Here is a 21,644-nt window from a genome sequence, read left to right as displayed (position 1 = left end):
ATACTGACTTCCTTGCAGTGCAGATGTAAGCCCGATCCCGCCGATGCCGAATTCTCGAAGATGTCGTCCCGAAATCCGTACTAACAGCGCAAACCAGTTTCGTGAAGACCCTGACGGGCAAGACCATCACCCTCGAGGTCGAGTCCTCGGACACCATTGACAATGTCAAGTCCAAGATCCAGGACAAGGAGGGCATTCCCCCGGATCAGCAGCGACTGATCTTCGCTGGCAAGCAGCTTGAGGATGGCCGAACTCTCTCCGACTACAACATCCAGAAGGTGCGTGGGAACGGGCGGCTGGGATGATTCATCCATGCTGCGGATTTTATGCTGGAAAAAGAGGACAAATACTTACGCGACATACAGGAGTCCACCCTGCACCTGGTCCTCCGTCTCCGTGGTGGTATCATTGAGCCCTCGCTCAAGGCTCTCGCCTCCAAGTTCAACTGCGACAAGATGATCTGCCGCAAGTGCTACGTACGTCGAGACCACTGACCTTATTCCGAGAACATGCGCTCACACTCTTTAGGCTCGTCTCCCCCCGCGTGCCACCAACTGCCGCAAGCGAAAGTGTGGACACACCAACCAGCTCCGACCCAAGAAGAAGCTCAAGTAAACGATATCTCCATGGATGTGGCGTCTGGGTTTTGGCATTCGGGGTCGATGGCAGGGACAGAGGAGCCTTCTTTTGTTCACGAGGCAGGTTGTTTTTACTTTAGCATGTGCAGCTCAGGCAATACATTCTAGATGATGCCCATGAAGACGAGCCAGAAGGCATCCAAGCCAAGGGCCCCCCTCAAAAAAAGCAATAAATGCATTCACGCTTCGAGTTGCTGTTGTGTCGATGGATGTGACGGAGATTTGGAGGTGTGTTGAAGGGTACAGGGGTGCAAGGTCGATCATGAACTCTGGAAACAGAGCCACATGGAGATGGTATAATCGATCTCTATTTTTTGAACCACCAAACATGATATTTAGATCATCAGCTGGAACAACTTCCTGTTCCTCTCAATGATAATGGATGCCTTGATTCATTTCATCAATTCGTCTCCGTGCTGCCTGCCCTTGGATCCACTGATGTCAGGAAGGAGGGACATGTGAAGCGCCGGATAAACCCCGGCCCCCTGACACGCCGCGCGCGTGCTCCTGAATTACGACAACTGCCAAACTGTCCCAATTAGAAGCTGACAGCGACCACTAACAGCAACTCTCCCTTGTTATACTGTCCAACTCTCGCGAGCTCCCAGCGTCCTCTCCTTTACTTGCGCATTCTCCTCGAGTTGATCTATAAGAGGGAAAGAGGGAAACTGAGCTCATAATGGCCAGCTCCGGTTACGACGCTGTCGTCGATGTGGATGATGAGGTACGTCTTCATGATGCGTCTCTAGCTACACCAAGCTTCAAGCATCACCAATTCTCGGTCGCCTTTCTACTATAATGCATACCAAAGCTGACGCGACTTCTCCTTCATCTAGGGCGACCTCGGCCACACCGATCTCCAAGAAGACCTCGAGTTCCACACCTCCAACTTCAACGACACAAACCCCAACACCCGCAAGCCCCCGTCCGGAGGAAGCGGCCTCCCTGCGCCAGCTACAGCTTCCACCTCGGGCTCGTCAAAGCGCTTCCTCTGGTCCATGAGCTTCTATGCCCAGTTCTTCGATGTCGATACTTCAGCTGTGCTTGCGCGATGCTGGGCCGCGCTGTTCCCCCGGGCCAACTTCCTCGATGTGCTCGAGGGCAACCCTGACCTTTACGGGCCCTTTTGGATCGCCACGACCGTGGTTTTGATTCTCTTCCTGGGTGGTACTATCAGCCAGTACCTCTCCGACACTGGAAAGGGACCTTTCCTCTATGATTTCAAGCTGCTCAGCGGTATGTTGCTGTTGCCAAGAAGCCGCCCTTATCTTGGATGCTAACATGATGGTCTAGGCGCTGCCGGTCTTATCTACGGCTACACCCTCTTCATCCCCATGGGTCTCTTCCTCGCCCTCCGCTACTTTGGCAGCGAGTCCGCCAACCTCCTCGAGTGCTGGGCCCTCTACGGCTACTCCAACCTCATCTGGATCCCCGTCGCCCTCATCAGCTCTTCGCCCATCTCCATCCTCAACTGGGTCTTTGTCGCCGTCGGCTTCGGCATGTCGGTCGCCTTCCTGCTGCGCAACTTGTACCCCGTGCTCAGCGCCACCGATCGCCAGGTCAGCAAGATCCTGCTTGTCGTGGTGGTTGTTCTGCACGCCGGTCTGGCGCTCGCCATCAAGATCCTCTTCTTTGCTCATGGTAGCCCCGTGGCGAGCAAACCAGATGACAAGAAGGGCAGTCGCATGTTTTAAGTCAGGGAGGTGGACATTTTGTAAAAGAATGTATGCAGTGGAATGTAGGAAGGGGTTTGAATGACACCTGTAAGAAAACGTGTGCTCTTGAGATGATAGGCACGGATGGACCAGAAAGGAGTCTATGGGGGAACAGATCATTTGGCATTGTTTGTACAATAGAGGGCGCTTCTATCTGGCCGGTACTTTTTTTTCCTTTTACTTTCAATTGGTCCTCTCGATCATATTTGGGCAGAGATGTTCCACTATCATGACCTCGATTTTCCATGGACTCGTACACTCGGCTTATTGAGAACCGTCCAAAAAGCCGTCCTCCTTGCTGTCAATCTTCTCAACCGGTCCGTTTTGTGCCTCCCAATCCAGCCAGCTACCGGGATACTCGCCGACGTGCTCCCAGCCAGCGTGCTTGGCCAGCCCGGCGGCAGCCCTCGCGCGCACACCAGCCTTGCAGTAGAAGAGCAGCTCGGCGTCCTTAGGGGGCCGCTCAAAGCCGTAGAGCTCCTCAAAGTCCTCTTCGGCGATGTGGAAGCTCTGGACGGCGCTCGAGATGGGGATGTTGATGGCGCCGGGGATCTTACCCGTCTCGAAGAGTTCGCGGGGTTCACGGACGTCTAATATCACACACACCAGTCAGCTCAGATATTCAATTGTAGTCGAGGGAATCAACGCACCGACAATGACAACCTTGCCCTCCTTGCCCTCCTCAACCTGCTTCTTGATCTCGGCAAACTCCCAAATCTTGCTCCCCGGTACTGTATCCTCGGTCGAGAACCATCGAGCGGTCCTAGGCGCTATGGAGGCGCGGGGCACCAAGGGTTGAATGCGCTGAGCTGCTGCTGCTCGACAGGCGAGGGCGAAGACGGGCCGCGCGGGGCGGATGGCCGAGGAGGCGCGGAGGGCGGAGGAGACGAGGGCGCGGCGGGACGCCATGGCCACGGTTATTATATGTGCGAGTCGGTTGTACGGGAGGGAATTGGGCGTGCGGGAGGCGGCGCAGATGGAGGAATGGACGGCGACGTTGAGCTGGTTGATGGGTTGAAGTTGAGAAAAGCTACCTTAGTAAGGGTGTTTGCCAAATCGGGGAGCTTGGGCCCGCCGAGATGGGAATGATATAAGGCCTGCTCCGGCTGAGAGTGCCAATGAGGAGCGTATTGCAAATCAATTATCGGAGAAAGGTTGGTTAGATGTTATACTGTACTATCCCTGGCGAGGTATTCTTCATAGGTTTCGCCTCTGTACAACTGAGGCTTGCTGTTGCTAGACATGACGTGGATCGGCCATGACCTTGGGCTGGTAACGTGACCATGATGGACAAAGCCCATGCTGACTGGGTATCCGAGATCCAGATCTAACGTCACTTCAACACCATGGTTTCTATCAGCACCCTTTCCCACCGACAATCATTATCAAGTCAAGTTTAAATCATTTTCTTAATTCGCTGTCCAAAGGCCTTGTTCCTGGCCACCATCATGCTTCTATGACCTTGCGGTCCCAAATCCCTAGCCTTCAACTATTTACACTCCGAAAGGGTATTACAACTGATATCCATCATGTCTTTTCGTCTTCTTGTCTTGGAGACATTTTATCTCGTCAAGCTTTTTTCGAGGCTTGCTTCAGTAGCTGCCGGGCTTATCCATACCCCGGCAGCGTTTCGTTCAACCGAAGGCCAGATGCTGTTTCTGATTCGTTCTTAGTCATCCTTGTTGTTCTGCTTCTTTTCAGAATCATGACATAACCCAAGACAGGTGGTCTATCGTCACCATTTTGGGTCAGTCCAAGGGATGGTCGAATCAAGGGTGTTCGAAGGTCTCACAAGTGTGAGATAACATTCGCTAGACACCCTTTACCACTTCCTCTCCTCAAAGGTAAGAGGGCAGTCATCCTGCAACATGTCAGTCACTGGTCATTTCAATGCACACAGTCATAGCACGTACCATGGGGAAGATAGTGGCAAACACCTTGATCTCCTCAGATTTAGGGGTAGCGTGGTGCTTCCAGTCGAGCATCACCGAGGCCTTTCCGATCATGAGAGCGAGGTTCAGCTGCGCGTAGACCTGGCCAAGGCAGTAGTGAGGGCCAACACCAAACACCAAGTAGTTCTTGGCACCCTTCTCCTCAGCATCACCCTTATAGTAGCGGTCGGGGTCGAAGTAGTCGGGGTTCTCGTACACATCGGGGTCGTGAAGAGCCATGTAGGTGGTGGGGATCAGCATGGAACCTATTGTTATATTGCGGTCAGTTTTTATAGTCCACAAAACACGGACAAGTGCATCCGTCAGGAATCGACTTACCCTTGGGCACAGTGTAGGAGTCGGTGATGGGGAAGGCCTTCTTGGTGACATAGGGGACCATGATCACGGGAGGGCGGTATCGGAGAAGCTCGCGGACGACAGCACGGGTGTAGGTGAGGGACTCAAGCTGGTCCATGGTAACAGCGGCGTTGGGGTCACCGTTGCGGACCTTGATGTTCTCCTCTCGGACGCGGTCGAGGACGTCGGGTCGCTGGGCAGTGACCTGGAAGAGCCAAGTGGCGGCACTGCTGGTGGCATCCTGAGAAGCAAACAGGAAGGTGAAGATAGTCTGGGAAATCTCGTAATCGTTGAACATGCGAAGGAGGGGAGTGGGCTTCTCCATGCCATCAGCCTCGCCCTTCTCGTCGGCCTCACGCCATCGCTGCGACTGAACCATTGCCAGAACCCAGGCGTCCATGATGCAGGTAACTTCACCACCTGCAGCCATGCGGACCTTGCTCTTAGCAGCGCACTTGGAAAACTCGTGGAGGACCATGTCGGCGGCCTTCTTGCCGTACCAAGACTTGGTCCAGGGGAGAATAACGGGGAGGTTAACAAGCTCGAGAGCGGCGGTGATCAGGTAGTAGTCGTGGGCAATCTTCTTGACAGCCTCGTCGGAGATGTAGTGGCCGACAAAGGTGCGGCAAGAAACGGCGCACATGACCTCACGGAACTCGTGCATGAAGGGGACGGGCTTGCCGCCAGCCTCCTGGGTCATCTGCAGGAAGTGCTTAAAGTAGGTGTTGTACGACTCCTCCTGACCGGGCAGATAGCTCTCGAGAGCCTTGCGGGTGAAGAGGCCGTTCAGGCCCTTGCGGAACTCAACATGGGCCTTGCCGTCCAAGAAAACCCAGTTGTCGTGGCCAAGCAGCTTGGGAGCGACGTCGACGACAGTGGGCTTCACAAATCCGGGGGAGTTGAAGACCTTGCGGGCCATGTCACGGGTGGACGCAATGACAACGAACCTGAAAACACACATCATGTCAGTTTTGTCCTGGCATCATGACTGGTTTTCCCAGCAGGGGTAGCAGGCAACATACTTGTGGAAGATGGAAACACAGCTCAGGGGACCACTCTCCCACTTGGCGTGGTAACCGTCAAATCGGGGGTCCATAGAGTCGAGGAATGGGCCGATAAAGGGCATCTTCCACGAGGGGCCAACAAGAGAACCCTTTTGCATAATGTAGCTAACTGCAAAACAGGATGTGGTTAGCGATGCCGGCTTTGGCGCAGACAAGAGTAGAAGACGCACTCTGATCATATACGACGCAAACAGCGACGATAGTGGCGATCCAGGTCCAGATGCCGGCATTGGAAACAGCATCGATAACAAAATCGAGTTGAGGGGGAATGCCGACATTCGCATACTTGGAGTTGGCGAGGACCGAGGTGAAGCCCCCGGTAGAGTTAACGGAGGCCATTGCAGCGGTGATTGCGACTCGCGAGAGTCAAATCAAGGCTGAGCTGGTATAAATCGAAACGAAGTTGGGAACAAGTCGAATCGCGTCGCGAATCCGAGTTCGGGGACCGTCTGTGATGTTGAGATGTTGGTCTTGGTAACCGGACCAGGCCAACCTCGATGATTACTCTTTCAAGCAATCAATCGATACACTCTCTGCGGTCGAAGAGTGTAAAAGGGCGAGGGGTGATGTGGAGGGAAAGGAGGAGGGGGAGAAGAGAGGAGGAAGGGGAAGGGCAGAAGTAATAGTGTTGTATCTTGTCAGGGAGGTACCAGACGGGAGGGTTAGTAATTGCCCGCCCTCTGTGCTGCTTCTGGAGACGGGTCACTCTCTGTGGTCCGCAAGCGCCGAGAAAAGAAGGGTACGAGCCAAGTTGAGATGCCCGTTGAAAAAAATAAAAGAGGGCCCTTCCGGGGTTCAAGGTCCCAGGGTGTGAGCGAGGTGAGGTGTGAGGTGTGAGGTGTGAATGCGCGGGTGCAGCTAAGAGCGGAGAATAAATGGATGCAAGGTGTAGGATTCCGGCGGGCTCGGGGAATATGATGATGCCGGTATAGGTGCAGTATTTTGTTTTTGAATTCAATGGCAGATATTCAGGTTGCTTGTGCGAGAAAGAGAAGAACTGTCGTCCGTCTACATTGTTTTCATTGACGTCTGTTGTGACTTCTCTGAACAAAGTGGTTGACCAGGGGGCGTGAGATGGATCTGGAGGTGGACCTGGATGGTTGAGAATGGTGGGGAGGTCGGAAAGCCACACACACCCTCACAGAACCGAGACGCGCTCAACTGGGTTTTTTGGCACAGGGCTTGGGGCTCTTCAACCGAACTGTCACAGCTTTCTGAGGTACCAATTGAGTAACCATGTTCTTCTACTAGGTAATTGATCCTACTCAGTGCCGTTTCCCGTCAAGCCGAGACTGATCTGATCTACCAGCTCCGAGATAGTGACCGGCACCTCGCAATTTGGCCAGCTCCCCATGTCAATCAATTTGCTTGCTGGGCCTCTCATTTCAATTCTATGTGGTGCCAATTTTCCTTTCACTCGCTCATCATCCCCACCGCATGCATTCCTATCGCGGTTTAGTCTCCGATGTTTAATTGGGATTCAGAGGCCATGTCTGGGTGTGATGTAGTCGGCCGGGTGCGTCGCTGTCCGGGACCTGGAAAAGCAGGCCACTTTGCGGTGCGGTACGCGGTACGGCATACCGGCCGGTGACAGGAAGGAAGGAAAGAAGGGGGGACCGCTTTGCGCTTTCCGCACCTCGCACCTTCCCATGCGTATCGTCGCCGCTTTTAGCGGACCTTGTGACCACCCCTAGAGTTGTCCTTCAGCAACTCTTCAACTTGCTCTCGGCACCAATTGTTTACAATACGCCAGCCAGCAACTCGCAATTATCGTATCCGTACTGACGGAGCAGCCCTATGCCTTACCCGCTTCTCCTGCACTCCCTTTCCGCTTGACGCCCACCGCCTCGCCTCGAGCCTCTGTCCGTTAAATCCGCTTCGTTACAGATCTGAGCGGGTCTCTTCCCTTCCTCTGGGACGGGCATTCTCGCCATGTTAGAAACCCCGAATCTTTTCTGCATCGTACGTTTCTTATAGACGGCTGTGCCCTCTGCCTGCTTGTCCCCCTGACGCACGGCACTCAACAAACTCCCCGGCAGCATCCGACAAGCTTGTCAATGGGTGGCTTGGGACTGGCGCCATCCATCCCGTCTGCCTTTTGTTAGCTGTCAAGCGCCGACATCCATGGTCAAGACGGCCGCGACAATGACTGAAACAGTCCCTATTCAACCCGCCTACCCACTCGGACAACTCAGCAACCCATATCACACATGGCACAAGTGCGAAGTCCGTGTCTCCACGACCGACTCACCTTACCAGTCCAGCCTGATCGTTTCTCAATGGCTCCATCATCTGACCGGTCGTTCAAATCGCCCAGCCCCGTCAACAAAGCCGTAGTCAATGCGCATGAGGCTGATGGATGTTTTCATCTTGACAAACCTTGAAGGGTCTCGACTGGTGCTTGAACCAGCATGTCCCTGCTGATGCGGGGAGGTGGTCTATTCATGGACCAGGGAACGGACCTCTTGAGTTTTCAGACATGGAAATCATAGGGAAGCCATTGGATGAGACGATGAATACCCTTTGTCGACATGTGGGATGGGGACATTCCTTTCTGCATTCTTGAGCTTGCGATGGCTCACACGACTCATCATGAGCAACACTACGCTCTATCGAGGTGTGTCATGGAGACTCAATTAGCGGTTGTCATGGCTCGGTCGATCAGGGAAATGCACAAAGGCGGCGCTGCAAGCTAGCCTCACTTGGCATCGGCTTGTGAAATCCCAGACTTCATTGAGTTCACTCCCACCCACTCCAAGCAGCACCATCCGACAGAAGGCTGTTATCCCATTGGTGCATCTGGGGGATTCAAGCTCACAGAGCCAGGGGCACTGCCAGTCAGAGACTGATGGATGGCAAAGATTCATCTCCAGGGACCTACCCTAGCTCGATTTCTCAGATTGGAGAGCTCCATCCCGTCAAGAACCAATCCGCGAAGCCCCACCTGCGAGGAACGGCAGGTATCGTCGGTGCGACGCCAAGCACCCGGGAATACGACGTATTCGGTCGCCTGGAAATATCCCGGCATTATGCTCGCCGGCCTCAGTTGTTTCTTTCTAGGATACAAAACCCTGAGTGGTGTATTCCGATTTGAACCTGCGAATACGCTTCCACGTATTACAACAAGAGCAGATCCTTTCGACCACAAACGAGTATCTCGGGCATATCACCGCTTTGCCACCCGGATTGGGAAATGAGCCACATGGCTGGGACCACTTTTCGACGCCTTTAGAATGATCTTGTTGTTGTTGTCCTCAACATGTTTTCCACATCGGCAGCCTCGGGGCTTGGAGGTTGCTCTCCTTGGAAGAGTGTCGTCCCGCGACGGATCATGATTGGACAATGGAGACTTGCACGGCCAATGGAACTTGACCGCTTTTCAGATGACTAACCAAGTGGGTGTGGTCTTCTCTGAATCCCAGCTCATGATGGACGGACCGCGGCGGGACATCGATTGTCGAGACCGGATACGAATACGAACGAGGACAACACGACGGGACTGTGCCGCAACCCCCAGTCGAATCGTGGCGTGGCGTCCCGACAGTGCATTCTCCAACAAGCAAGTCACTTACAGCGTCACGCCGGGGACCTTTGTGCGTGCAGCTGTACTTGTTGCAAAATCTGGAGGGCAATGATAGGGACAAGGTCTGCACAGTGTTGGGATGACAGTCCCTGTTATGTGCTTTCCGCGCACCGAGCTTGGTCTGATAACAATACTGTCACCTCCCCATGATTCAAATCAAAGTTGGCCAAGAAGTCTGCCAAGGCTGTTCTGGATAAGCTTATTGCAGGGCACTCTGGCGTGCGTTTGCCATGCCTCTGTTGCCCACGACCGACGTCACAACCCTCTCTCCCTCTTTTCCTTAGCGGCCGACGATATGACGGAGTGCGGACCGGAGCCCTCAGAGTGAGCGGTACGTACTCTCTGAGGCTAGAGGTGGGGGATCATCACAATCAGGAGGGGTTCAGCATCACATCATTTGGGCTTTTGCCTACCCTGCACTTCCACCACCTTGATGATGGACTTCTGTCGAGCAGTGCGGTTGATGGGCCCAATTGTTACCCATTTGACACTCAGATGTGCGCCCGATGGTCTAGGCAGGGTTCAAAGCTCAGGGGTTTTCTCAGTCTACGGGAGGTCTGAAGGTTTAGACTTGCCGCCCTCCCCGCTTTCATCACCTTGACACTCGGTCGGTGATATGCATGACATTGGAGGAGTATATCAGCATCAGTCCTCTCTAATGCCTTTCCTCAACAGGGTAGCCCGTGTCCTTTCGCCCAGAGCCGGATAACTAGCCCACGAGATGGCACATGCTCTGGACCTATATCAAGATACAACAACAGTCCTCGTCGTCTCAAATCTCACAACCACGTCATCGACTACCACATGTTTCACGGCTAATCCTGCGTCACACGCTTTACTGGCGGCACTTTTAACCCCTTGAAAACCTGGCCGTCGCCGGCAGATTGCGTCATGGCCTCACAGAGCCACGAGGCATGAATCAAGAGTTACCCTATAGCATTCCAGGACTGCCATCTTGACCGGCACGATCCAGAAGGGGCAGCTGGAAAGGAGGGTATTCATTGGTATTCGTTGACTTTGGGCATGAAAGAAAGTGGATTTCCCGTGCGAGCTACGTAGGCCTGCGCGTGGCTGCTTGCGGAACAATCTGAAGTAAGCCAGGGCTGGCAGGCAGTTTGAGTTAGAATGGGTCGCGGTCACGCCTCAGGCCGACTGTGGTTTGTGGATATAATACTGGGCAGCATCCGCAACCGCAGCATCATCAACTCTGAAGCTGCATATACAACTACGAGATTCCGAGAGAATCATCAAAACAACCAAGACCAACCCAATACCCATCAACGAAACCACATCACCATGCCTACCTACATTGTGAGCTAGCCTCTGAAACCACTGCACCTGCACGAGAACGCCAAGCTGATATCTTCTGCCTAGGTCACTTGCAAGGACGACGCCAGCCCCGAGCAGGTCGAGTCGTACGTACTACGATGATGATATATGCTTGGAAGTGAACTGACAGAGGATCCCCGAATAGAGCCAAGCAGCACGCCAAGGACCAGGGCGGCAAGATCACCCACGAGTACTCCCTTATTAAGGGCTTCGCGTAAGTTCCTACTGGGAAGCATTTAAGCTTCCGTGTCCCTCGATGGCTCCAAACGCTGACAAACTGTGCGCAGTGTCGAATACCCCAACGATGCCGTCCAAACCCTAGAGAGCCATGAGCACATCCAGACCGTCGAGGCCGACCAGGAAGTGAGGACGCAGTAGATGCAGGGAAGCGGCGATATACCAGATAGACGGTCGATGTGTTTAGAATTCACAGAGATCTGCTGCCTGCTGGCGTCTCGATAGAAGCACAATATCAATGAACACCGTTATGAGGATGTTGATGCTGTCTCCCATGATGAGACACTGTCGCAGTGATTTGAAGGATTGCGTTGATGAAGCAACAACGAAGCCCATCATGGCTTGTAGTCCAAACCAAATCACTACTCCTAGCCATACACACTCGCGACAGATACCATCAAACACCTTGATATCTCGACATGGTGATGCCCCTCGGCGGAAGTGGGGGACCGGGCCGGTAGGTGACGTATTGTCACGGCCCCGCGGCCCTTGGATAGCCTAGAATAACCCCCGCAGCATCCCGTCGATAAGCCGGCCGCAAGCGCGCTAACGCTCCGCACCTTCCCCGGAAAGAGCGACGACAAGAGTCATTCATCCCAGTCTCAACTACCGATCGACATTTGACACATTCACACATACACACACATTGAGTTCAATCATATTATACACACGAGTGCATAAAGAGGGCTACATCCCCGCCCAGAATGCCGCGATGAATGCAGCATCCCACGCCAGGTCAATGACCCGTCGCGTCACTCAGAGGCTTCAATCCTGGACCTGGTCCCCAGCAGCAGCAGCAGCTCACGGCCCTTGGCAACGGCAGCATCTATCCCAATGGAGGGCATATAGACAACTGCAGCGAGGTTCTGCCCTTGCGAGGCTGCCGACGCGGAGATGCATCCATACACAGCAGGTTTCGGATGACGAGATTGCGACCTTGGCTCGGCAGCATCAACATCCACTCAGCCTTGCTGATCTTGTGAGGTATGTTTACTCTCGAGGCTCACGTCTACAACCTCTATATACTATAGATACTGACATGGCTTAGACATGGACGTCCTCCCCTCGCTGCCGATTCCCTTCTATCGTCTGCAAACTTCGCCCTCTCCCTCCTCCCCGTGCGCCTCGCCCACCGCATCCAGGCCCTCCGCAACCTCCCTTACATCGTCGTCGCGAACCCCAACATCTCGCGAATTTACAACAACTACGTCCATTCACTATCCATTTTACTTCCTTACTGGCATGCCACACGAGAGGGTCGTCCCATATCGACAACCGAGGATGAAGTCCGCTTCACAAACGTCCTTGCCGAGCTCGTGGCTACGCATACAGATACCATCCCCATCCTAGCAAAGGGCTTCCTCGAGTGCCGTCGTTATATATCTCCCGAAGAGGTGACTCGGTTCCTTGAGCATCATCTACGCGCTCGAATTGGCACTCGTCTCATTGCCGAGCAGCACATCGCCCTGCACTTCAGCTCACAGTCGCATTTCAACCCATCGGCCAGCCCCACGCCGTGCCCTGAGCATCCGTCCTACATTGGCGTTATTGATACCGCTCTTCGGCCTGCTCAAATCGTCGAGTCATGTGCGGGCTTCGTCGCCGACATTTGCGAGCTTCGATATGGCGTCCGGCCTCTGTTGTATATAGACGGCGAGCCAGACACCACATTCGCATTTGTCCCCATGCATCTTGAGTACATCGTCACCGAACTCCTCAAGAACGCCTTCCGTGCCACCGTCGAGAGCAAATCCAAGGAACCTGTAATCGTCACTATTGCCCCTGAACCCGGGAACCACCAGAACTCCCCACCATCGCCGTCAAGCCTCCCGGCCAAGGAGCCCGCCCCTGTTGTCCTTCGTCCCTCAGAGGACGATGATCGCAGTGCTTTCCGTAGTGGAGCTATAGCACCTCTCGATGACAACGCCCCCGGTGTGACGATCCGTATCCGCGATCGCGGTGGCGGCATCCCGCCAGACGTGGCGCCTAGCATCTGGTCCTACTCTTTCACCACCTTCACCGATGACCCAGACAACGTCCCAGGCTCAGGCAGCGGTAACGACGGGCTAAGCGCCATCTCGGCCGCCAGCACAGGTGGGAGCTCTATTGCAGGCCTGGGCTATGGGTTGCCCTTGAGCAGGGCCTACGCAGAGTACTTTGGTGGTGGCATCGCCGTGCAGAGCCTATATGGCTGGGGCACCGACGTGTACCTTCGACTCAAAGGTGTAGGAAACCTGGACGGCAAATAGGAGAGCCCAAGTTGGATTGAAGGACCTTCTATATCTGTGGACTCACAGAACCCGACCGTTGACCGAACGAGGAAGTCAGGCTATGAGATGGCATTGGATGATCTATGGAGACAGCAATGACTGTGTCTACATGTTACACGAGACAGCGAGGTAATGAGAGGAGAGGATTAAAGAGCGCATGACAAGATCAATAGGATAACCAAACAGCGAATGAATAACAACAACAAGACTAGGAATATCTAGCTGAGATAGTTGACAGGTAATTGATACTGTCTATAAAGAGTGTGTTCGTTTGACTGATATCATCATCCACTCACCAAAGCAAGAGCACGCACTAACAACACTAATAACAACAGGTAGGAAACAATGTTAAGCAGAGTAGATAGCATTAAGAATATTGAAGCGAGGGCATTCTCTTCCGAGTCCCAGCCAGCCCAAATCCTGCCGTTGATGCCATTAAGAGAAAAGAGACTGGGATGAAATCATGGATGTTTACAAGAAAAGTTGCAAGAGTATAAAGACTTCTTTCCAAGGAATGACTCCCGTTCTGCCCAAGGTAGATAATAATAAAAAGAAAACATGATATAACGCCGCCCGAGAGATTCTTCTTCTCACTTTCATTTTTGGAAAACAACCCAAAAAAGCCCTTTCCTTTCTCTTCTTTCCCCCCTCCCACCGATTTGTCGCCAGCAACTCTATTCAAGAAATGAGTAGAAGCGCTTGCTGCGAGGCGCTGTATAGACACCCAGCCAAAGGTATGTATGTGCCAGTATTAGAACGAGTAGATAAAAAAAAAACACATCTTTCCAAAATTCCTTTCTTTCTTTCCAATTCAAGTCAAGTCATCCAAAATCACATGTTCTCCAACTCGTGATCGATCTGGCGATCCATGAATGTGCGTCGCTCGCCAACCAGCTCTGTCTGGAGACGCTGTTCCACGAGGGCCCTGACCTGCTTCTTGGTAACCGTGTCGAGGTCGACCTCGGCCAGGACAGAGCGGATCGACTCAACAATGGCCATGTCGTTGGGTCCAGAATGGCCTTGTTGGAAGTCGAACGACGACTGTGATCGCATGGCGTCAGGCATGGGAGAAGGAGCACCACGGTTGAAGCCGAGAGCAGTGCCCGAGCGGCTGTGACCGCCCATGGCAGGCGAGAGGTTAGCCTGGCCTCGGAGGTTGTTCACGCTGGGTCGCTGTCCGGGGATGTCTTGATACGGCGACTGGCTGCGCATGTCATGAATGCCTGTGCCCATAGACATCATGGACTGGCGGTTCTGCATGGGGGAGTCCTGGTAACCCATGGTGGATGTTCGGCCGTGGCCAAAGGCAGGGGACTGAGGAGGCTGGTAAGGGTTGCCACCGGGCATGCCAGTCAGGACAGAGCCCTGGGGTCCAGCAGAGTAGACAGACTTGATCTCATCCATCTCATACTGGTCTCCGAAAGAGTAGTCGTTCTTCTCCTGGTAGCCGCCACGACGTCCGGGAAGGTTGTTGGCAAGGGCATAATCGTCCCATCGCTGCAGAGGAATGGAGCGAGGGTCAAAACCTTCCTCGTCGACAGCGACAACCTGCTTGTTACCCTTCTCTCCGATGACGATACGGGTGTTACCCCATGAGAAGTTGTCCTGGTTCCAGAAGGAGTAGACGGGGAGAATGAGAGAGAAGACTGGGAAAGCGAGCAGGTAAATGATCATCCATCCGATGTGTTGCCACTGTCTCTTGAGGATGAAGATGAGGGCCTGAAGACCATACACAGCCGCAATCATGGCGAGCGAGATATATGGGATCGGGCCCGTCTTGGTCGCAAGCGTGTAGATGAGGTAGGCGATGTAGGCACACATGGAGGGAAGAGTGATGGTACCGAAGAGATCAACGATAACGACGAAACGCATGCTGAAACAACAGAAACCACAGAGCTCCTTGAGCTGGATCAGCTCGATCAGATTGTGGATGGTCGAGTTGATCCATCGTCGACGCTGGGACAACAGAACGCTCCAAGACTCGGGGGCTGCAGTCATACACTGGGCATCAGGAATAAACTTATAGGACATGGTGGGGAAGTGCTTGGTCATGAGGGTTGTGAGATAACGATCCTCACCAAGAGCCAGAAGGTTCTTCTTGTGAAGGGTATCCACGTCGCAAACACTGTAGTCCTTGATGATGTCGTCAGAGATGATCAGAGGCTTGCCCTTGTCCGCAGTCCTGAGTCGGTACATGGTGAAACTGAAGATGGGTTAGTGAGTGGGACATTGGAATTGGGGACATAATTGACATACCATCCGGGCAAACAAGTAACGCTGCCAAAGAGAGACTCGAAGGCCTTGGCGAGGTGATGGGAGATGAAGTATTCGTAAACCTGGATCATGGTCCACCATGTCTTCTCATCGTTCTCGAGACTGGTCTCACCGCAGATACCGGCGATCTTGGCATTGTGGGCACAGGCGGAGACGAGACGGTTGAGGGAGTCCTCATTGACGCAGGTATCAGCATCAACCATCAGAAGATACTCATAAAGTTCAGGATCCACGCCGATGATGTTGTTGATCTGATGGAACATCTCAAGCTCGAGGGGAGACATAGGAGCGCGGTGATGGACGCGGTTGAGGAAGCTCATCAGAAGAATCTGAGAATCACGCTTGCCACGGTTGCCAGGCTTGGCCTTGGACTGTTCAGACTCCTTGCCAACCTTGACGACGACCAGATAGGGGACGACATTGCCTTCATACTCGTACAGACCCGAGTAGACCTTGCCGTAGTTGAGCTGTTCGCTAGCGGTACCGACCGACTTGAAGGGAAGCGCAGGAGGGTCGACCTTGGGGTCAACACCGAGAATGTCCAGGACGATCTTGGGGGTGGGACGGTCGTTACCCTGACCGACAATGACACCATCACAGATGACACAGATGAGCTTGCGCTTGTTGTCATACTGAAGAGCAGTCAACGAGTCGAGAGCCTTTCGAAGTGAGTCTTCACCTTCGGTATATGCAGGGACCTGGCAGATGACGAATTTGTCCTGAGGGGAGGGTCGTCGCTTTGAGCCGAACTGGAGGGCTGAGAGGAACTTGATTGCGATGACGGAACAGATGATGACGGCAAAGGCCAAAAGCAGGTAGTTGTTGACTTGGCACTTGGGTGTGTCACGGAAATCAGTCACACCCTTGTAGCCAATGTTCTGGATGCAGGCCCAGCTGTTGACGATGTTGGCGTGCTCAGTCTTGTTGCCAGTCGAGTTTTCAATCAGAGCATCCAAATCCTTCTTGATGTTCTTGCCAGGGTTGTTCTTCCAGAGGTCAGATACATCCTTGTTCAGGAAGGTATACAGAGAGAAATCGTCCATCAAGTCGAGGGTATGGAAGTAGTCCGTAAGATCGTAGAGCTCGTTGCCGTACTTGGCCCATGGCTTCTGGTTGTTTTCTCCCTCATTCTTGATCTCCTTCTCCTTCCAGACAAGCTGGCCGTGGTAGTATTCCTTGATGGCGGGCTCGAAGGTGTTCCAGTACCATTTTTCATTATGAAGGTTGCTGGTGGGGTTGGCCTGGAAGTATCCGGAGGTGTGGATAGCAGTGCGGTCGTCGATGGTCTCGTTGGAGATAAGCCTCAGGGTCTTGGTGATTCCCAGTCCCTGGCATGCGATGTTCAGGGGCAGTGGGAAGTAACCATCCATCACCAGTCCAGCAAGGGGCAACATGTTGGTCTCGGTGGTATCAATGTCAGTGTCACTGTGCTGCTGGCGCCAAAAGTCGCTGATGTCGTAAACCTTGCCATAAACAGCAACCCAAAAGTCCTTCTTGCCACTGTGGTTCTTAAGTTCCTTGGCGGTCCAGGCCTTGTCGTTGTTGGGGCACAGAAGTTTACCAAAGCCAATGATCCAGAAAATGATCATACCGTTGAGAAGTGCAATCAGGAAACACAGGACAAGCTTCTCACGCCAAGCCATACGGACATCAGGTCGCCTCATACGACCAATGTACGTGAGGAGAGGGGAAGGAATCCAGAAAGTGAGGGCCCAGACAAATGTGACCCAAGCACGTCGACCAAAGGGCAGCTCCTTGGTCTCAATCTTCTTATCTTTGGCCAGTTCAGGGTCCAACATGCCCGTGAACTCACCGTCTTCGTTGTAGTAGACCTGGCCCTTGTAGGTGTCACCCTTGGTACCGAGACCGTAGTCACCCGCGCTGATATTCCGCGACGGGGCAATGGAAGGCGCAGAGTTGGGATTGAGGTTCAGGTTGGGGTTAGGGGCCAGGTTGGGGTTAGGGGCCAGGTTCGGGTTCAGATGAGGGTTCTGACCAACGGTGACCTGGCTCATGTTGCCCTGGCTGAAGTTGCGGTTGTGCACAAGATGGTCGTTGCTTCCATTGATGCTGTTGTCCATGGCGGGGGGAGGGAAGAATCCGCTGCCGTTGTTGGAGTAGCCAGTATCGAAGCCAGTGTTGAACGGGTTCTGGCCGATGCTCTGCAGGCTGTGTGCGGGCTTAATATCGAGCATGCTCTCAGCCTCCCACCAGGGGCCCTCACGGACCCAAACGCGCTCCTTTCCGATGAAGATTTCGCCATTGCTCCATCCCCGCTCCATCATCCACGTCTCGATGCCGTCCTTGCCGTCCTTGCATCCGAGAGCACCATAACGCTGGACAAACTCGTCGACATCAAAGTCGGCGGTATAGTCGAGGTTGCGGCTGCGACGGTTCGCCCACTCTGGAAGCCTCCAAGAACGGAGCTGTCGTGAAACAGTGCCAGCTGACCAGGCGGATGTGATGGCAGGCAGAGCAGCCAGATTGGCAGGGGAGTCGTCAGTGGGGTGGAGTGAAAGGTGGTACCAGGCACGGCTAGAGCTCAGCACGGCGGGCAGATCGAAACGTCCAGCTCGGCCCAAGTTGATACCCTCACCTGGAATGGGGAAGAGCAGCTTCTTCAAGAATCCGTCATCCTCCGATGCATAGGCAACCTTCTCCAGTATCACTTCCCGCTTCTCAAGGTCATGTTGTCGGTCACGGCCCTGGGGACCAGTCATGATACCCAAATCAGGTGCGACCTCGGCCACAGCCTGCTGCATTTCTCGGACGACGGATGATCCTGCGGAGTGAACCTCAACGCCATCCTCGATCATCTCTGCATTGATCCCGAGAGTATCATCAAAGATGGTACGCATAGCCAACGCCTTACCGAGAACAGGATCAGGCACCTCAATAACTGAGATAGAAACAGTGTCACCGGTATCCTCGTTAGAGTTAGGGGTACGGACACCGCGGCCATCAACGGACTCGTCGCCGTCTCGGATACGGAGCATCTGAGCTGAAATGGCGCTATTGGCCTTGGAGATGACCCAGTCAACGAGAGCCTCGTAAAGGCCGCCGACCAGGGTTTGCCTGTCCTCGGTGCTGAGCTGATGCAAGAGAACTTCGGGCTCCATTCCAAGCAGTCCGCTGACATCTTCGCAAATCTCTTCCAGGTCATCAGAATCGGCAGCGTAGTCGAGAGTGTTGCCGAGCTTCAGGAGACCAGCGAGCGTAGAAATGAAGTTACGGTGGGCTGATCCCTTAATACCAATCTCCTTAAGAGCCTGACGGAAATCATCCGCAGAAGCAGCGTCATCAGCAGTCAGAAGATAGGATGGCGGATCATAGGTGCCAGATCGAGCAAGTAGAGCGTATGCGGACGCTGGCTTGAGACCCAGGAACTCTCGCTCGGCAGGGGTGGATGCTGAGGTGAGGAGGTAGTAGAACACATCGAAGGCTCGGTAGCCAGCTTCGGCGGGAATGTTGAGCAGACCCTTCTTAGTGTCGATGCCGCCCTGGGAAAGTGCTAGTGTGGCACCGGTGACATTTCCTGTGAGGTTCAGGGTGAGGGTGACACCAAGGGCAATCTGTCTGGCGGCCGAAGGGTTGTTTGGCGTCACGCATCGGAGGAACGGCCGGACAGCTTCCAGGGACTTGTGAACGGACGAGGGGATCGCGAAGGGAAATGTGTTGAGGAATGGCACGAGGAGAGAAGGAGTTGATGGGTGAAGTGAACTGTAATATGTTAGCCAAGTGAACCAAAATCCAAGCGGACATGTTCAACGTACCCCAGAATCACACAACCATCTTCGGCTCGTCGTCGGGCGTGCTCCCAAGCACGAGCAGCGAGAGAAGCATCAACAGTAGGACCAACTTGAGCGGCAGTGAGCCAGGTGTTGACGACGAGGCTGGTGCTGGCATCGAGTTGATGAGGCTGAGAGGACAAGTAGATATTGTGGATGGCATTCAGGAGAGTTGTGGTGGACACCTGGGTGGGTTGGCCACCACCCAGGGCCTCTGATGCCATCGAGTACATGGACATTCGGCTCGCCATGGTTGATGACAGTGATGTCCTCGCGGGACAATCACAGGAAGCGGCACGTCGCGATGATTATGTTGGACAAGAACGGTTTTCGGATCGAGGCACCGATGCTCAGTGAGACGAGGGAGACTTGGTGTAGAAGGGTGTCCAAGGCAACAATGAGAGCGACAGACGGTAACGGGAGAATAGCGAACGGGCGGGACAACGGTCGACTGCAGGCTATGCGGCTGAGCGGCTGTAACGAAGTCGGCAAAGTCGTGAGAGGAAGGTTTGGGTCGCTGGGCAACGCGGCCCTCCTTTTCCAAGTCGAGCAAGTATCACGGCCTTAGTGGCTGCGAAGTTGAGGGGAAGATCCGGGGAATGACGATATTAACGATTGAGAGGACGCAGCCGGAGCGAGTGAGGCTGGTCAATGAAGCTGTAGTGAAAGCGATGGAAAAAATGCAGAACAACGCTCAAGACGAACGCTTTCCAAGAAGTTGAAGAAGCGATGGGGTCTTGGTCTGGCGAAGAAGAGGTAGCAGGCGTAGGTAGCGTGGTCGTAGCGTGCCCCAGCACAAGGGCGAGGCCGAGAATGGATACGCTGACACTGGCGGCTGACAAGCGCACTGTGTACGGCCGACCGCGTGGGCTATGTGCGCAGAAATTCAGGGCCAACGGCCCATCCGTGATGGTTTTAGCACCGGGGACGTGGCGCTTCAGGCGGGCTCTAGGGGGTTACTGCGGGGCGGCTGGCGGATGGCCCGATTCGACTGGACGGGACGGTCAGCTCTGCGGGACGGGCTAGGTGGCCATCAGAGGTACAGGATACTGCTTTGGGCTGCGAGCCACCACACCCACACTGTAGCGTTCATATCTAAACTTGGAACAAGGCGGGTGAGCCATCGCCTGTAGGGGCAAGGGGGGGGCTCTCGACCCGAGGGACGGAAACCTTGAGTGTTTACTAAGGGCGGGACTGGATTGGATTCGTGGGTTGTGGTGGTGGGCCTGTGATGGCCAAATACGAGCCTGAAGGCAAAGTGCTCTGCGTTGAGGTACGCGTCCAAGCCCCGACTTTTTTGCGATGCAATGCACAAATGCCGGTTTCGAAGTTGATGTAAGGTTCGTATCATGGTTCACTACGACGTTACTTGCCCGTTAGCCGCGAGGGAGCGGAGGCTGTGTTGTCATCGAGGTCTTGTGGGTGATCTTTGACCGTGATCCATCATTGTCACCTCACTACATTTTTATCTGGTGGTGCTTTTTGCTGACATATGCCATCCTCTATGCGTCGACATGTGCTTAATGGGCGGGATCCAGACCAGCATTTGAATGCGTGGATACGTGGTCCTATTCTCAGACCTGACATTGGATGTTATGTACCGTTGCATTTTCCCACTCAGCCCTCTATAGGTACAGGATGTTATTGCATGAGCAAGAGGAACAGCAGGATTCTCAAAACCACAACACCTGAATCTGGGCAGAGTCACAGATGATCGATGGATCGACTGCGCGAAGATCTTGTCTTGATACGTCCGTCAATTCAGGAGGTCTTCCATCACTGATCAACATAGAGCCTTGTTGCAAGTCAAGTTAACCCTACCCTATGCCACTGCTGATAAATGAAATTTTCTTGCTTCTCTCGCTTATACTTGACGCGGCCGTTCGGAGACGGGCGCCCATGGCGCTTCCAGCTGGCCGTCTCAGCTGAACCCATTTCAGCCAAGCCACGCCTAGAAGACCACCGTAGCCATCTCCTCAGCCGTCAATCCGCTGGCCAGTGACGCTGACTGAGTGTAATGATGGACGGCTGGGGCATGGGCCAAGGGGGGCCAGCGCAAGAGAATCCCCCCCAGTCCCATGGCCTCATCACGTCTCGCAGATCAGTGAATGGGTGTCTCGGACATTTCCACACACAACACGTCTCTCCCACACATGCACGCGTCTCACAGCCTAGATTTTCTCCATCGTGGGGGAATCGGAGAGGCCAAGGGATGAAGGCCAGCCTAGATGGCATTTCGTGGAGCTAGAATAAGGGCTTGATGGACCGTCTTCCGTCATCGTTGACACTCTGGCTCCCAAAATAACAGCAAGCAGGGAACGGCTTTGGTCCAGGCTAGCATCTCCGTCCTCGCATTCCAGAAGCTTGATCAGGGAGGATCGATCATTAAGGCCAGCGCTGATCCTAGCGAGACGAGGATGTGCTGACAGGCCAGGCCCTGGCTTGATGATGTCTAGCT

The 21,644-nt window shown here is 54.0% G+C and overlaps 7 protein-coding genes across 7 annotated transcripts; 4 read left to right on the top strand and 3 right to left on the bottom strand.

Annotated features, from left to right (window-relative positions):
• Positions 1-98: 98 nt before the first annotated feature.
• Positions 99-425, top strand: NECHADRAFT_9901 (ubiquitin; the record flags this gene model as incomplete). The annotated part of the gene is made up of 2 exons (XM_003040042.1): positions 99-278; positions 366-425. Coding segments are annotated over 2 exons (240 nt in total), but the record flags the coding sequence as incomplete, so codon positions are not given.
• Positions 426-1,317: 892 nt separating this feature from the next.
• NECHADRAFT_50260 (uncharacterized protein) lies at positions 1,318-2,332 on the top strand (the record flags this gene model as incomplete). Its single annotated transcript, XM_003040041.1, has 3 exons — positions 1,318-1,362; positions 1,475-1,874; positions 1,932-2,332. 3 exons carry the CDS (start codon positions 1,318-1,320, stop codon positions 2,330-2,332), a joined length of 846 nt encoding a protein of 281 aa, XP_003040087.1.
• A 285-nt stretch (positions 2,333-2,617) lies between these two features.
• NECHADRAFT_50308 (uncharacterized protein) lies at positions 2,618-2,953 on the bottom strand (the record flags this gene model as incomplete). The annotated part of the gene is made up of 1 exon (XM_003039832.1): positions 2,618-2,953. A coding segment is annotated over one exon (336 nt), but the record flags the coding sequence as incomplete, so codon positions are not given.
• Positions 2,954-3,743: 790 nt separating this feature from the next.
• On the bottom strand, positions 3,744-6,044 carry NECHADRAFT_72313 (uncharacterized protein; the record flags this gene model as incomplete). Its single annotated transcript, XM_003039831.1, has 5 exons — positions 3,744-4,214; positions 4,267-4,550; positions 4,624-5,588; positions 5,664-5,814; positions 5,876-6,044. 5 exons carry the CDS (start codon positions 6,042-6,044, stop codon positions 4,176-4,178), a joined length of 1,608 nt encoding a protein of 535 aa, XP_003039877.1. The 3' UTR covers positions 3,744-4,175.
• Positions 6,045-10,498: 4,454 nt separating this feature from the next.
• On the top strand, positions 10,499-11,111 carry NECHADRAFT_102865 (uncharacterized protein). Its single transcript, XM_003040040.1, has 4 exons — positions 10,499-10,599; positions 10,663-10,703; positions 10,763-10,831; positions 10,905-11,111. Exons 1-4 carry the CDS (start codon positions 10,585-10,587, stop codon positions 10,993-10,995), a joined length of 216 nt encoding a protein of 71 aa, XP_003040086.1. The 5' UTR covers positions 10,499-10,584; the 3' UTR covers positions 10,996-11,111.
• Positions 11,112-11,593: 482 nt separating this feature from the next.
• Positions 11,594-13,103, top strand: NECHADRAFT_50108 (uncharacterized protein; the record flags this gene model as incomplete). The annotated part of the gene is made up of 2 exons (XM_003040039.1): positions 11,594-11,838; positions 11,903-13,103. 2 exons carry the CDS (start codon positions 11,594-11,596, stop codon positions 13,101-13,103), a joined length of 1,446 nt encoding a protein of 481 aa, XP_003040085.1.
• A 212-nt stretch (positions 13,104-13,315) lies between these two features.
• On the bottom strand, positions 13,316-19,437 carry NECHADRAFT_123231 (uncharacterized protein; the record flags this gene model as incomplete). Its single annotated transcript, XM_003039830.1, has 4 exons — positions 13,316-15,327; positions 15,381-17,389; positions 17,444-19,118; positions 19,172-19,437. 4 exons carry the CDS (start codon positions 19,435-19,437, stop codon positions 13,956-13,958), a joined length of 5,322 nt encoding a protein of 1,773 aa, XP_003039876.1. The 3' UTR covers positions 13,316-13,955.
• Positions 19,438-21,644: the final 2,207 nt, after the last annotated feature.

The sequence above is a fragment of the Fusarium vanettenii genome (assembly GCF_000151355.1).
Source record: "Fusarium vanettenii 77-13-4 chromosome 10 genomic scaffold NECHAsca_82_chr10_2_0, whole genome shotgun sequence".
Lineage (NCBI taxonomy): Eukaryota > Fungi > Ascomycota > Sordariomycetes > Hypocreales > Nectriaceae > Fusarium > Fusarium vanettenii.
Note: the sequence above shows the minus strand (reverse complement) of the source record. Positions and strands in the feature narration are given on the sequence as shown.

Excerpts from the sequence above, each read along its gene's own strand:
- NECHADRAFT_102865 (XM_003040040.1), top strand. Across the intron at positions 10,704-10,762 it reads AGCCCCGAGCAGGTCGAGTC|AGCCAAGCAGCACGCCAAGG; the intron begins GTACGTACTACG and ends ATCCCCGAATAG. Across the intron at positions 10,832-10,904 it reads TCCCTTATTAAGGGCTTCGC|TGTCGAATACCCCAACGATG; the intron begins GTAAGTTCCTAC and ends AACTGTGCGCAG.